Consider the following 16,980-nt stretch of genomic DNA (forward strand, 5'->3'; position numbering starts at 1 on the left):
TGAACTAAATACTGAAAATGCTACAGAGTGCTTGAACAGAACAGGCTTCACAGTCTACCAGTCTCCATTCTAGAGAGTACTAATCCCTCTTAACAAAAATGTGTTTTCACTAACATACTTGAAACTTATCCAACTAACCTGAATCCATCATTTCAATTTGGATTGAATTATAGATGATGCATGTACAGCAGAGCTGGTTGTTACACTGCACCCTGTGATACATACCGGTATGACTCGCTGTTATTATTTTAATGACAACACGGTATGAAAAGGTTATTTAACTTAACACGCTACATGTGCTATTTGCCTACAGTTGAGAAGGCATTAGGTGTTTCAAGAATGTATCACTGAGCCAGTAAGTACTGTAATGTATAATGACTTGTCAAAGGGGATTTCCACTGACATTGAGTTCATATATAGTTACAATTCTGCATTCATAAAAATTGTTCCCCTTATTTTATGAAACATGACGTATGAGCTCAAATGGTTGAAAGACAACTTCATGGAGTCATTTTTGCACTTTCCCTTGAGCTTGGGTGCTCATAACTCAGCATTCCAAAAACAATAGACATTTGATATGACTTTGCCAGATTTTGTGGGAAATTGCAGAATATCTTAAACATCTATTTCAGTGGAAGTCCAATTTAAAAATAAACGTTGAGATGAACGAAACCTCTCCCGTGTGTGATGTTCATGCCTCTCTCTTGTCTCCACCTCTTCTACCCCCCCCCCCCCCCCCCCCCTCCCCGGTCACATCAGCCCGGGTGTGCGACAACGAGCTCCTGCGCTGTCAGAACGGCGGGGAGTGCGTGAACAACCTGCGCTGCAAGTGTGCCCCGGCCTACACGGGCCTGCTGTGCGAGAAGGCTCGCTGCGAGATGGAGCTGGGCGGCTGCGCGGGCGCTGAATCGGGCCACGGGCCGCTCTCGCCCCCGTCCCTCCCGAGCCAGCTGCTGCTGCTCCTCCTGGCCTCCGCGTTGCTGCGGGGGCTCTGCCGCCGGCCGGCCCTGCTCTGAGAGAGAGAGAGACCCAGGCCTTCGGACCCACCTGGTGGAGCTTACCCCGCCTCCTCGCCCACCCACGCCCCCTCCCTCCCTCCCCCCCACACCTCCCCCTCTTTCAATAATCAACCATTAAAACCAAGAACCACCAGGGAGGAGCTTTTTACGGACTTCAGAGCTTGTCCTACCAGGAGTCAATGGACGGACACGCGCCATGCTGACAATTAAAGGGAATGTGCCAGAAGGAACGAGAGCAGCAGAAAAAAAGAAAAAGGAAAACAAAGAATTTACTTTTTATTTGATTTCAAAGAATATATTAAGAAATGAAAATGACAAATAAAATAAAAAGAAATGTATCTAAAAACATTTAATAAAAATACCAGATATATAATGATGATTTATTTTATTTTATTTAACTGAGCATTTGCTTCATGAGAGCCAATGAGCAGGGAATGATGTCCCTCCCCTGGAAGCCATACCAGAGACTTTATAAGCTCCCTTCTCCTGGTTTCCAGAAGAGGGGATAACTGGAGACGAGGGACAATCTTACCGCCATGGTAACAACAGCAGCAGCAGCTGTGACCGCTCACTGGCGAGGAGTTTCCATGTGATAGCCAGCGATGGCTGCCGCACCCCCCCCCCCCCTACTCTCTCTCTCTCTTTGAGGTGTTTAAGGAGATTGAGTAAAAAATAAAAAATAAACAGTTGGCTGGACTGCTTCTGGGCTGAACTGGTGCCGAACAAACAGAACAACAACAAAAAAAGAAAGAAAAAGAAAGAAAAAAAAACTCGTAGAAACTCTGACTGAAGCTGTGCTGAATGGGTCGAATGATGGGCCTTTGAAAAAATATACATCAATAAAATGAAAAAGCAGAGGGAAAAAAACGAGGACAAAAGTAAGCATTCTTTGCTGTCAGTGCATTGTGGAATATAGGGAAACCCATCAATAATCCTTGCTCATGTGTCAATTCTCTCTCTGTGCTCTCTGTCTCCCCCTCCAACCCTCTCTTTCTCCCCCACCCCCCACCCATATCCCTCCAGTTATCTCCTTTCATTGTTCTTCCTCCATCATCACACCCCACCCCCCACCGACCAGTGCTTTTGTGAACGTTATTCTGTAAACCCTCGTTGGTTGGAAGAATTTTTTGTCCGATGTTAGTGACGCACATGTGTAACAAGCCCCTCCCCCCAATATCCCCCCTCCTCCCCCAAAACGACACCTCTCAAGTTAAATCTAAATTCCCCTGGACTCCCCTTACAGATCAAAGAGAAATAATGTTTCACCCGAGAAAGATGACAAGTGCGTAGAAAAAATCATCAGTGTATTTGCAAGTTTTTGTTTTTTTTGGGACAGAGCGGGAAAAAAATTATGAAAAAAACAAAACAAAAAAACAACAAAACAATAAGAATACATGTAGTACTTTTTCTATCGTTGCCGAGCTGTAATATTGAAAAAAGGCAAACCTCTAAATGTATCTAATCCAGATGGCAATGGAATGGAGAAGAAACGGTTTTACTTTCACGTATTCCTCTATTTATTTCTTTATTTTTCTTTATTTAATTGTTTTCATTTATTTATAAATATTTTTCCTAGGTTGTGCAGTTGATTTTCTTTGTATTGGCAACGTGCTGGCATCAAAGAATATCAGTTTACATATACCGCATAATAAGAAGTGTAATACAAATCCCACCAAAGGACATTCTAAATGTTTTCTCGTTGCTTTAATTAACACTGGAGAATTTAAGTGAATAAAAAGTTGAAAAAAAGTTGTGTCGGCCGTCTTGCTGTGGAGATCATTTGCTTCTACTATTTCCTTTTTTGTGTTCATGCCCTGTGAGTTCACAACAGGTGACATCTTTTCAACACAATCCGACCAACGAGACCCAAAATGGCGGTGCAGAATTCTATAATTATGCGATATCTCTCCACACTGTTTATCTTTAAATTCAATCTGAGATTTGTATCACTGGAATGCGTTGTCCGGGGAGGCAACAAATTAAATATTTACGAATATCGACGTCTCCCTGAGAGCCTGTGTTCAAAGTTTATATAGTGGGCCTTGTCCGATGCTGGCCAGTTCATCCATAGCCTGAAAGAAAATACAAACCAACCTATCGGCTTCAGCTCGCACCGTCTCTCCCTCTCTCTCCTTCCTATTTCCACAAAACTGTTTCGGTTGGACGAAGGGAAATTAAACTCAGGGAAACATTGTTTTTTTGGGGGGTTTATTTTTTATATTACATTGCCTTACAAAACCTGGGGTTATGATGTGCCATGGATGAATGCAGTTGCCAACTAAATAAATGGCATGGGGGAGTGATACAGTGTTGCTGATGTGCTCAGAATACCATCTTCTTGACTGAGGTTCAGGCAGGACGTCCTCTGACAAAGGCACGGTGAATCACAGGGATTTTATTCTGCCATTAACCTTTTCTCTCTTTTTTTTTACCTTCACCCAGGGTAGGTTCGCTGGGCACGGATGCACTTTTTCAGCAACGCCCCGCTTCACGCACACTCACAGTTATATACATTCACACCTGGGAACTGCCCTGCACACTCAGCAGCTCCACTGGAGCAGTCGGGGGTTAAGTGCCTTGCCCGAGGGCACTGAGGGACGCGGTAGAGTGTTATTCATTCACTTCCCCTGCCTATATTTTTCTGAAGAATCATTAACCATATTCACACGGAAGCCATTTTGCTCTTATGTCATGCTCAGGTTGGGATTCCATTATTTATGTCATTAGCTGCTGTGTTTAGCCTGCTATTAGCTCCTAATCGAGACAACTTGTGTTGCTATTGACAAATTTGGATGGATAGACAGTTGTATCTATGCAGCCATGTATTTTGCGTGGAGGGCATGCTAAACCCAAGCTCATCCTAGGTCTTTACTGCGCTCCTTCCTTGCAGCAATGGCACTCAAAATGTGCCTTGAAGTTGTACAATCCTATCCCCCCCCCCAAAAAAGCCAAATATTTTAAACTTTTTGTACTTTTCAACCCCTCAGTGAGCTAACTGTTTCCTTCTGGGCATTTATGCCATCCCGCCTCCTGACAATAACATTTCTGGGAAGCACACAGTTCTCTGCATGTCCTCAGACGTTAGAATGGTTCGGAATACATTCATTAATCATCAGGTATTTAACGATTCAAATATACTATAGGTTCGAACAGATAATTACTTGTTATTTGGTATTAAATTAGCTATAGGCCCGCATGTAATTCAGTATATCCGAGAACTGTGCGCTTCCCAGAACCTTCATTGTGAAGAGGCAAACTGGCAGGAACGAGAATTACATCCATAAAGAAAAAAGGTTTATGTCCCCCAGAAGCTAACTATTAGCTCATTGAGGAGATGAAAAGTACTAAAACTGTAAAACATTTGGCTCTTTTTTGAAGTAGGCTGGGATTGTACTTCTAGGTGCCTAGGATGAGATTCGGTTTAGCATGCTTTGCACACAAAAGACATGGCTGCATAGAGACAACTGTTTAAGCATCGATCCAAATGTATCAATGATACAGCTGTGAAAATGGTCCATTTCCAGTTACACAAAGATGCAGCTTGATCTGGGAATGGTAAGTAAACTGGAAGGTAATGTCTCCATACTGTATACAATCCTTGGCATTTGGGGGGGAGTTACCTCTAGCTAACTAACTAGGCTAGTGTACCTGGGTGTCTTTAAGGCTAGTCAGGCTAGCTAACCTAGCCTACTAACCTGCCTCCTACAGATCCTCCAAAATGTAAAACCCAATGATTTGTAAAAATCTGCTTTTGTGTCGATTTTGTGGACTGAAAGCCAGATGTGCTGTGAGATGTTGAAACACTTGAGTGATTGCAAACGCTGGCAGTGGTCGATGGTTCTGAATTCACCTTGTGAAATTGTTGGAACTCAATGTACATGCCTCCTTCATTGATTTCAAACAGCTGGAATTGCCAGCATTTGCAATCACTCAAGTTTTTCAACATCTCACATCTGGCTTTCAGTCCGCAGGTACCTTGATGGCAGGCAGCTGGCTGTCAAGTGGGCACCTTCCACTCCAAACCTCAATCAGTGCGAGCTGGGGTGCTTCAGGGAGGACTCCTCTCCCCTCTTCTGTTCCTTTTGTGTATGAACTCTCTAGACAGTCTGATGCCATCTAGTGTACTGCCGTATCGTGGACCTACCAAGTGGTATATTCCCCAGTCTGGCGGCACGGAGAGATCAAGCCACTTGGCAAGAATTCTTTGTCGAAGGCTTTGAAAACACTGCAAAGCCAATATAGCCTGAGAACTACAAGACTGTCACACAAAACAGACATCAGCTGTCTTTTTTGTCAAGTGCATTCAAGCTACAGTATGCTTAATTATAGTAATCATACAAACACAAACTGCAACACTCACTCACACTTATAATACTTTTTATGGTATTTGTGAAAATGAAAAGAATACATTTTAATTCCTCATGTCATGATGTTTTCTAACACACTTGAAACTTGAATGTCAGGGTACTGGTATCAACATGTGTTTTTATACATTTATACATTATGTACTTAGCTTGGTTTATACAGTATTGTGTCCATGCCTCACAAACTATGTGTGTCAATAATGACTACTATGTATCCGTTCCCTTGCTAACAATGGTCCTCATTCTCGAACGGACATACGTGAAAGTTACCAAGGAATTCCTTCGTAACTCGATTTACGTACTTATTCTGCATTCTCAAATGGCTTCGTGTTGTAAATTCGTTGTAGGATTTATGTAGGATTTACGAACAGCTTTCTCTGGGACAAGTCATTGGGGATTGCCGATACTACAGACATCCATGGAATTAAATAATTATAATGATAATAAATACGTCGACAATATTTGTATCATTAACAATTACGTTTTGCATTTATAGTCCTGACTCAATGAGGCATTGTGAGCATTACACACACATACTGCAAACTAAATAAATAACAACTAAACCGATCGCCGCGGATATAGATACTGTATAGTGGAATACAGTGTATTCATATGCCATATACTGTCTTCTTCTCTATGATATTATTTATTGTTAGTTTGATTTATTCCTATTGCTAGAACTAAATACTGTAAATGCATGGAGAAATGGCTTAGTGAGGTAGCCTCAGCGCATGACCACACACACACACATGTGCGCGTACTGTATAGGTGCACAATTAATTGTTCCAGTAAAGTAGGCTTCTACTATTCTAATGACTTGTTTTATTAGGTATTATAGTAGTAAGTCCTACTGTAGAACATGACATATTAGCATGACATCTCATTTAGTAATGTCAATACTGAATGACTGCGCTATTGGCTCGACAAGTGCACATGTCGTTCAGTATTGACATTACTAATGAGATGTCTGGGTTTCATCACCTGTGCATTGTATGTTACTATTGCACTTTACTGTTACATTTGCACTCTGGTTGGATGGTGTATTGTACTTGTGCTGTATAATGACAAAACATTTTAATCTAATCTCATTTTGAGATCAGTCGCAAATCGCTTCCGCACTACCTGTTGAATGGGTCAGCATTATAAGGAGCTGGCGGGGCGTGTTTGTATGCAAATTCAGGTGTACGAGAACGCGCTTTGCATTTTAAGAATGAGTGATGTTTTTCATTCATGGCACCCAGCTGTGAAGATTTACAGTAAGATTTACTTACTGTTTTCACGCGTTCAGGAATCTGGAGGAGTGTTTTGTTTGCACTTAGGAAAGCCATCAACGGGCAGGAGCAGGAGCTTGGCTTCACAGTCACACCCAGGAAGTCCAGAAGAAACCCTGCTGTAGTCCTGACAGACCTGGACTACGCGGATGACATCTGCTTGATGTCTGACCATGTGGAACAGGCACATGTGCCAGGGTCGGTCTCAGGCTCAATGCGAAAGAGGTAATCACCTATAACATCCCCCTGGACCATCCGCCTCTCAAGACAGCTGGAGGCGGTGCTCTCCCACTGGTCAGTGACTTTAAATACCTGGGTTCATGGGTAAACACATCAGAACAGGACCTCAAGGTGAGGAAAGCGCTGACATGGAGGGCCCTGAATGGCATGGCTAGTGTGTGGAACTCCAATCTCCCCCGACACATCAAGCTGAACTTCTTCCATGCGACTGTGGAGTCGGTCCTCCTATATAGCTGTGAAATCTGGACCCTGAAGCCCACCCTGCAGAAGTCTCTGGATGGGTGCTACACCAGAATGCCGCCTGCAGTCGACCAGAGCGAGCATGTTACCAACAAGCAGCTGTATGGGGGGCTACCAAGGCTGAGTGAGAAAGTGGCGGCCAGGAGGATGAAACTTGCCGGCCATTGCCACAGACATAGAGGACGTCCCACGCCAACATACGTGGATGTGCTTAGGATAGATGCAGTAGTGGCGAATTCTGTGGAGCTTGCTGTATGTATGGATGACCGAGAAGACTGGAGACTCCTTTGTCAAGCTTGTCTGAGGACGACCAAATGAATGTTAGTAGTACAACATTTTTACCAAGATATTTACAAAGGTACAGTGCTCCAAAATGCATATGAAGTCAATTATTGTGGTGATCTCTGTGAGATTGTGAATCATATCCATATCCCAGGAACAGGGCAAATTCAACCGTCATAGGCAGTGGTGCGTTGGTCATGGGACAAGGTTGCACGCTGTTCCACCAGGTCTGTGAGCAGGAGCACGCAGGAGCATGCGCACGCACATGCACGGATGCACACGCTGCACTCGACTCATGCGCCAACTCGCCAAGTACCCACCTGGCTACTTTGCATAACAATAGCTCAGGTTGTGTGTTGAAATACGTCCTCAGATACATTCACACAAAAGTTGTGAATGAAATGTGTTACATTCCATTCCTAGAGGCAATTAGGCACTGTCTTTATTCTGTGTGCACGCGAGGGAAAATGTATGGGAGCGTGCGTGCACGTGACGTCATTAACACTAACATTATACTATAACCATTGCCGTTTCTTGCCTGGACCCGCTATTATTCTCAAATCAAATCTATATCATAGGCATTATGTTTCATCATGAATGCATGAAAGGGGGGGGGATTTGATGCTTTGATCGCCACCAACGGCATACGTTGTGGACTAACGTTACACACACGTTCGGATAGAGGTGAAGACATGCTTGGATCCAGTGTTGTGCTAGTTACTGAAAAATAGTAACTCAGTTACTTTACTAGTTACTTCATTTCAAAGTAACTTCGTTACTGTACTAGTTACTTACACCCAAAAGTAATGAGTTACTGTGAAAAGTAACTATTTAGTTATTTAAAAAAAAATAAAAAAAATAAATTGCTCAAGTCCCATGCCCCATATACTCAAAATCGGTTGATCAACTTGACAGTTTCCATTCACATCACCGAACTCTGCTAAGCAATGTGGTCTAGAGCGTTTCATTATATATTCCCTCCCCGCTGTATGTATATTTCTCTCCCACCCACCCACCCCCTCCTAATGTACAGTCCCCTCCCCATCATATGTATATACTCTGTCAGGATCTAGGGGTAACAGTACTGTATATTTGAATACCGCTTATGTCACAAATGTATCAGTACTAAATACCTATATGTCCCTATGCCATAAATGTCATGTATGTTGTGTATGTCATAAATGTCTATATGAATTGAAAATGGGGGACCCTGATGGAAACAAGACAAACGTCTTTCTCAGGTCTGCATCCCCTTAACAATTGTATGTATTGAGCCGTACTGTATTGTACCCATTCTGCAATCTGTTAAATAAAGTTTTCATTCATTCATTCATTCATCCATTCATTAATTCATTCATAACCATCTTGCAGCGTTGTTATCAAAGCATTGCAACGTTAGAATAGTTAGGATATCAATTGTGCATGAAAGGACTATATTTATATTGTTTGATTAGTATTATGAGATTCCCTGGCAGATTAAGTACAGTCAAAATCCGTTGATCTTGAGTTTCAGTGAACACATTGCACTCACCGTCACCAGTCTGCGGTGGTCGAGATGTAACGTTAGTCCAGTTGACTCCAGCAGCCCTTCAAACATGTTCTTTATCTCGTTTCCATGTTGTATATTAATTATCTCTCCAAGTAGTTGCTAAATGGTTTGTTAGTTCGTTATTATTACTGCGTTCTTATTATGTAGATTCATAGCGAGCGTCCTCTTGTTGTTTACTGTAGAGAGCGCCTATTTCTTTCAGAACGTCAGTGGCCAATCAGAAGTGCGAAACCAGAATGAGGCTACGGAAAGAAATAATAATAATAATAATACTTCGTTTTATATAGCGCCTTTCAGTCTACAGTAAACAAAACAAACGCAGGCGAAATAAGGACGCTCGCTATGAATCTACATAAAAAGAACGCAGTAACGAACTAACAAACCATTCAGTAACGTAAGTAGCGTTACTGAATTTCAAAAGTAATGCGTTAGAGTACTAGTTGCGGCAAAAAGTAACTTCGTTTCTGTAACGCGTTACTTTGTAACGCGTTAGTCCCAACACTGCTTGGATCAACGCAAGATTGATATCATATAGCCCTTACCTTGACTAGGATGTACCCCAAAAAGAATATTCCAAGTATTGATGTCCATCGTGTCGCCAACATAATCCACCACACATCATGTATCGGGAGCATTTGATTCCTCTCAATCTGACCATTATAACTGCTCAGCTTGTGCCGAAAAGAAAAAATAACCCGGACCCATTAGATCGACGCACAGACCAAGATACAAGGTTTCAAAGGGTGCTCGATACTGCTGTCTAGCTGGATGCGGCCGGTATTGCACTTTGGAGACCACAGACTCATTCCCTATGCTAACAACAGGCTCCCTGGATGGATAATGAATAAACATATCGAGGAAAAAAAGGAAAAACTACCCAGAAACGCGCTAACACGTTTTTGGCACTCAACGGTCGGGGCCCAGAAACGTGTTAACACGTGAATGGCACCCAAAGTGTTAAAACACAGTGCAACCAGGTATCAAATCACCAACGAACCACTGGTCATAGGTGAAATTTCTTTGAAAAGATGACTTGCTTAGTGTAGTTATGTTGCCAAATTTGATTAAAATTAAAAACACCTTTCACTTTCTCATATGCATATCGCTTAATTTGTAGAGGAGGTGTACCTTTTCCCCCTGCCAGGAATGGGGGCGGTTTGGGTTTCAAAGGTCCCTTCCACTGAGAAAATAGTTTTTTCATGGTTAAGTCCTCTTGGGGGCATGTCTTATACAAATTGTTATTTGTGCAAAACTTGTCACCAGAACGCCTTTTTCACATACTCTCCCCGGAGAGGGAGAGCTTCTCTGAAATCTGACTTGCATGTGTGATGTCACTAATAGGTCAAATCTATCTTGGGCCAATATGTGGTAACTTGACACCTTTATCTTCAGCATACACCCAACGCTGAGTAGGTATTGACACTGTTTTGAAAGAATATAAGCTGCTGAAGTAACATTTAATTCATATGGCCAATCAATTTAAGATTAAGTTAAAACTAGCTAGATAAATAATATTGATTAAGTGTATTTGAGATGTCTGAGGGGCTGAAGACTAGGGGCCCTTGGTTTTGGTGTTAACCTCACACACACACAAACACCCACTCCCACACATATAGACGCACTCACATATTCTCTCATGTGACACTCCCCCACTAACTCACTCACCAGGACATTTTGGGACCACAAATTCATCTAAAACAGGACAAACTGGTTTCAGGTTAATTTGATCAACACACCCCACAACTCCTCAGAGAACCAACTGAGTCATCACACACACACACACACACACACACACACACACACACACACACACACACACACACACACACACACACACACACACACACACACACACACACACACACACACACACACACACACACACACACACACACACACACACACACACTCTCACTCACAGAATCTACTTCACTGCCAATTTAGAATTCCTGGTAATCAATGTTGCTGATTTGCATATTGATATATCCTTGCATTATCAAAAAGGCAATTTTCAGTAGTGAACAATCTTATGGAAAAAATTGTTATTCAATATAGAATCGTTTTTAGGCATATCTGATATCATTAATCAATTCAAGTCCATCCAAAAAGCACCTGTTCACCAATGTCGAGATATTTAGAAGAAATTGCCAGCATTTATTATGCTAGTAGCAGCATGAAGCACGTCTAGAAAATGACATGTAGCACCTTCCACATAGGTTTTAGGTGTTTTCGCAGCTTCCTAGCTGTTTCCTAACTTGTAAAAGAAGGAATTATAAATGACTTTTGAGATGCACTCAAATGACCCTCAGTTTATGACAAATCGGATAGACGTCTTAAAACCTAACTATCCCTTTTACGGTAGAGGCTACTTGGACCTATTACAAATGACCTGACTTTCCCACATCAAAGGCACCTCTGTTAATCTTGAAAACCACTTCAGCAGCCTATGAGGTATTTTCGAAACCCTAATTCTGACATTGGGAGCAGTTGTATAACTGGATTATCTGTCAGGCATCATTTGTCAAATGTTGACAAGTTGGACCAAATACTAGACTAATTTCTGTTTCATTATGTATTATGTAAATGCACTTTCCTCCAATCCCATGTAAAATGTTTAAGTCAACCTGTCATCAAAAGCTTTTCACACAAAATGATAGACAATTATTTCAATTATTTAATCATTATAATTCATTTTATTTCCTATTTCGGGTTGTGCAACTTTATAGAGGATGTGATTTCTTACACCCCACCCCCCCCCCCCCCCCCTCCCGCTACACACCCTCCTCAAAGCAGCGTGTTTGGAATGAGCCTCATCTAATATTTATATCCACATTAAATCCTCAGTATATATTTCCATCACTTCACTATCAACCTCTCGGACACATTTCCGAGAACACCTCGGTGGCGAGAGGCTCCGCCAATGCGCAGATAAAATGCAGTCAAAGTCACTTGTTTGTCAAGGTCCCCTACAGTGTCCCTAATTTTAACCGCGAGCCGGGGCCCAGGTGTCACTGCCCCCACGCTGTGCGCCGAGAATTAAAATAGAGTCGACGCTGTTCTGGGAGGAGACTTCATCCCAGATTCCTCACCCTCAACAGCTGTTGGCCGACCTAGCCGGCGAGCACCGCAGGGACGCCTCGGAGCAAACCGTCTCCTGCCACTGGATTATCCGGCTGTTCTTATGAACTGTGTGAGAATGACAGTCGGGAGAGAGCGTCCGTCTTCCGCGCCGCTCCGCGAGGACAATGACAGCGCGTTCCGGCGTGTTGTTTTCACCCTAGAATCCGTTTGCGGTGGTTTAGCGGAGGGTATATGCAATATGGAATGTACCCACAAGAGACGGGCGGGAGAGGCCTACACACCGCAATGTCGCGCTTCCCCATCGATACACGGCGGCCAGTGTTGTGATGTTTTTCACGATACTTAAAGGGGAATGCCGGGCGGCTAGGTGGTGTAGTGGGCAAGGCACTCGCCACCAACGCAGGAGACGCTGGGTTCGAGCCCAGCTCTCTGCGTTGCTACCAGCTTGGCTGGCCGCTCATACTAACACAATTGGCAGTGTTAGGGGTGGGAAAGCTGGTGGGTGGGTCCTGGTCGTTGTAAAAAGCGACTCCTACAGTTCGGTCGGGGCGCCTGCACAGCGAGGGAAGGATCTGGAGGGAGGTAGTGTGACCTTCCACACGTTACACTCTCCCAGTGAGAGTCTGCGCTGCCAGGCTGGCTGCACATGTGTCGGAGGAAAGCATGTGATAGTCTCCGGCCTCCCGGACCAACAGTAGGGGGGGGGGTGCGCAACAACCAGGAAGGGGGTTGGGAATTGGCATAATGACTAACAGTGGGATGGGAGAAAAATCGGAAAAAGGAGGGGGAAAAAAAGATAATAAAAAAAATAATAAATAAAAGGGGAATGCCACCCCATTATGAAGAATTCAAACTCTCTTATGCCTGGAAAAAGAGGTGTGGTATTAGGGGTGGCCATGGATGGAGAACCTCCAATACAATATAATCCCTATATGAGAATTCTGGCATTTTTTTTTTTTTTTTTTTTTTTCTCCACATGATTTTTCTATTTTTCTCCCCATCCCAATTTTTGTCGTTATGCCAATTCCCCCCCTCCCATACCTGGTTGTTGTGCGCATGTTCCTCGTACTGGTCGGTACAAGGGAACCCTGAAGTCTACCACACGCTTCCTCCGACACATGTGGAGACAGCCAGTGGCTCTTTTTTTCACCTGGCAGCGAGGACTCTCATTGGCGAAGCGTAACGCGTGGGAGGTCACGCTGCCTTCACCATTTCCCTCTTGCATTGGTGACAAGCTCAATCTCCGCTACGCCACCCGACCGCCCGAATTCTGGCATTCTTAATGTTCTGGTGATGTTCTCCCTGTGCTCCAGGACAGCATGGTCAATATTTGACAATGAATGGGCTGCTCTAAGAGCAGGGCGTAGGTTTGATTGACATGATCAAAACTTGGCCCAATTACAGTGGTATTGTTTTTTTTTTTTTTTTATCTCTATAAAATCTCTATCCACGCCCCCCCCTGATACCACTCCTAATGCTGTTCTGGGCAGAGGAGAGTGGACACGCTAACTAGCCAAAGGGTTAGCCACATCTCATCTGGGATCGTAAATGCAGAGCACAGTCCACCTACTAAACTACCTCTTCATTCCATCCATTTGAATGGTCACCACTCAGACACACACATACTGTACACACACACACACACACACACACGCACGCGCGCACGCACGCACGCACGCACGCACGCACGCACACACACACACACGCACGCACACACACACACACACACACACACACACACACACACACACACACACACACACACACACACACACACACATAGCCTAACCTTAACCTTTAACCCTGGTCCATGTCCCCACCAATCCTCCAATCAATGTCTCCACAGTGACACACACACACACTTGCACATGCACGCGCGCACACACACACACACACACACACACACACACACACACACACACACACACACACACACACACACACACACACACACACACACACACACACACACAACACACAATTACAATACCCCCTTATATATATCTACAACAGCTTATAATTAATAATAGCATATTAGCCATTATAAGTTCTTAAAAAAGGCTTAAGGCTTGGTTGTGGTCACTAAACGATTAGAAACTGACACATAATGGAAGTCATTAAGTCTGGTTACTGATATGGGGGCATTATGAGATTATGTCTTAATAACCACACATACGACATTTATGAATCATCATCAATATTATTAAAGGGGCATTTTGCCAATTTGTAACCTGATCCCTATCACTCTGCTGTGAGACATGTGGTATTGTGGTAATCTGATATAAAGCTAACCAACCTGTTCCGTCTCTTCAGTCGTCCTGGAGTTGGGCCGACTGCAGTTGAGAATAGTTGAGGAAATAGTGTCTACAGTTCACTAGAGGTCTGCTCTCCTCCTGGTGACATCATGCAGCCGAGCTCTGGAGACACAGAACACGTTGGTAATGTGAGTTATGACGATACTCACCACTGTGTCCTGTATGATAAGGCTGGTTGGTGCTCTCTTGCAGAGAGGTGTGATAAACATAGGTTTGATAAACATATGTTTATTATTTATTTTCAACTATTTCATTTTATTGGTCAGCAACCTCCTTATATTACCACAGTGTTGCATTGGAATTCTGGATTCTATCAAACTTGCTCAAATGATTTGCTCATGCTTAAGGTTTTTCCCGGAGCTTGTTTTAATCTCGGAAAGACTGCCTTCTCCTTTAGTGCTCCATACTCTTGGAACGCCCTTCAATGCACTCTAAAGATTGATATTCGTCCAACATCTGGACTATTCAAAGCTTTGATCACTAACCATTGTACTTTATTTTGTTATCATTGTTAGCCTGCTTTTCTTGTTTATTGTTATTGTTCTTATTTTGATCTTGTTTTTATTGTGTTGTGATTACATGTTTTGATCTTACTTTCTCTTGTTTGTATTGTGTTGTGATTGCATGGTTTTATCTTATTTGATCTTGTTTTTATTGTGTTGTGATCACATGGTTTTTCTTACTTTATCTTGTTTTTATTGTGTTGCGATTACATGTTTTGATCTCATTTGATCTTGTTTTTATTGTGTTGTGATTACATCTTTTGATCTTGTTTTTATTGTGTTGTGATCACATGGTTTTTCTAACTTTCTCTTGTTTTTATTGTGTTGTGATCACATGTGTTGATCTTACTTTCTCTTGTTTTTATTGTGTTGTGATCACATGGTTTTTCTTACTTTCTCTTGTTTTTATTGTGTTGTGATTACATGTCTTTGTTGTATCTGTACTCACTGTAAATGAGGGAAACCTCAGTGTCTCTCAAGTTTAAATAAAGGTTGAAAGAATGAAAAGTGTTATGTCCTATTAATTATCACAGGTCCTGCTCACAACAGAAGGTTGGTAATCGGCAAAGTGGCCCTTTAATATTTAATAGATTGGATGCTACAAGGTACTTAAAGGAAAGTGCTACAACCCATATTGAGATTACTAATGTTTACATAATGTATCATGCTTTTCTTTCATTCTGTGCCACTAGTCACTCTTGAATAAATCCTGCAATAAATCATGCAATTGCATGCTGAAGTACAAAACTGGAGACAGGATGCCATGACAAAGTCCAGACGTACAGTACAGGCTTTGTTGTCGGATATTATTGACTTTGTACCATCAAGACCACTTATCCCCCCAATGGTGGTGATGTGTTTCTTTGTGTAATGATCAATACTCTTATTGAACCATGCAGCAGCTATATTGACCAGTGTTCCCTTTTCTAGCAGTGGTGCTTTCTATTGCCTGGCTTTGTCTGTGCTGAAACCAAACATAGAAATCACATGTTTTATTAAAGGTTGTATCCAATCAAATGTGGCCTCTTGTGAGTTCAAACATTAAAACTGCTTGCCCAATCTAAATGAAAATGTTTTTGTTTTGTTTGTTTTTTATGATGGCAAAAATCCACCATAAAATAGAATTCCAAAGTAAAGTCAAGTTTCAAGTCACTCACCTGTGTCCACGCCATAATCGCCGGTCTCCTGGTCACCGCCATCACTCCATCGCTCTCATTCTCGTCATCGCGATCCTAAATAATCGTTCATCCAATTTGTGACGTGAGTCTGACTGGAGTCCAAGTCGTAATGACTTGAGTCGACACGTCTTCAACAGGGAGGACTAATGCTATAGGGAATGACTCAGAGGTCTGAACGATGCCCGGAGCAAAGCCAAGGAGGAATGAGTCCGATGCCAAGGAGGAATAAGTCTCCATAATGAATAGTGTTAAGAACTGTCTTCTTAACAGCTTTGGACTATGGTGGTGTAATTTATAGACATCAACTCTTAAACCTCTGGACTCTTTATATCACTCAGCCCCATAGATGTATTACTGGTGACAGATATGATACTCACCATTGTGTGGGTTGGCCTTCGGCTTCTCTTGCAGAAAGGCACAACAAACACTGGTATTTGTTTATTTGTAAATCCCTTATTGGTAAGCGACCTCTTTATATCTCTTCACTGTATTGGAACCTATTCGAGTGGATGGTTCTTTGTATTAATCTTTTGTGTTTAATCTTCTGTAAACATTGCTGATTTATTGTGTACTGTTTTCTATTGTATTATCGGGAAACCTCAGAAACTCACAATTTTAAATAAAGGTTGAAATGAAAATACAGTATATAAATCTTATCCCTTATAACTAATCATCCATATGACAATACACAAGTTTACTTGTGGCCACTGCTCACTTCGACTAGCCTACTGACTCCTATAGGTTGCTATGCAGTTTACATTCTTACATTCACAATTTTTTTGTTATCAACAGCATGACACAAAATCAGAAAAAACTGCCACTTTCTTGAACCTGGAATAGTGCAATAGTGCAGTGCAATAAAATAGTAACTATTTACAGTACAGCAATCACAACAATCACAGTCTGGATGCAATGAGTCAAAGCAGCAGAATGTATTA

The 16,980-nt window shown here is 42.4% G+C and overlaps 1 protein-coding gene across 1 annotated transcript in view; it reads left to right on the forward strand.

The window, feature by feature from the left end:
- The window catches only part of ntng1a (netrin g1a), a gene marked incomplete at both ends in the record, with an annotated part of 132,734 nt that extends 131,718 nt beyond the window's left edge, over positions 1 to 1,016 (forward strand). Inside the window, 1 exon segment of the mRNA XM_084325886.1 lies at positions 760 to 1,016. Within this exon segment, the coding sequence (XP_084182012.1) occupies positions 760 to 1,016 (257 nt within the window).
- Between the last annotated feature and the right edge of the window lie 15,964 nt (positions 1,017 to 16,980).

The sequence above is a fragment of the Notolepis coatsorum genome, assembly GCF_963971535.1.
Source record: "Notolepis coatsorum genome assembly, chromosome: 12".
Lineage (NCBI taxonomy): Eukaryota > Metazoa > Chordata > Actinopteri > Aulopiformes > Paralepididae > Notolepis > Notolepis coatsorum.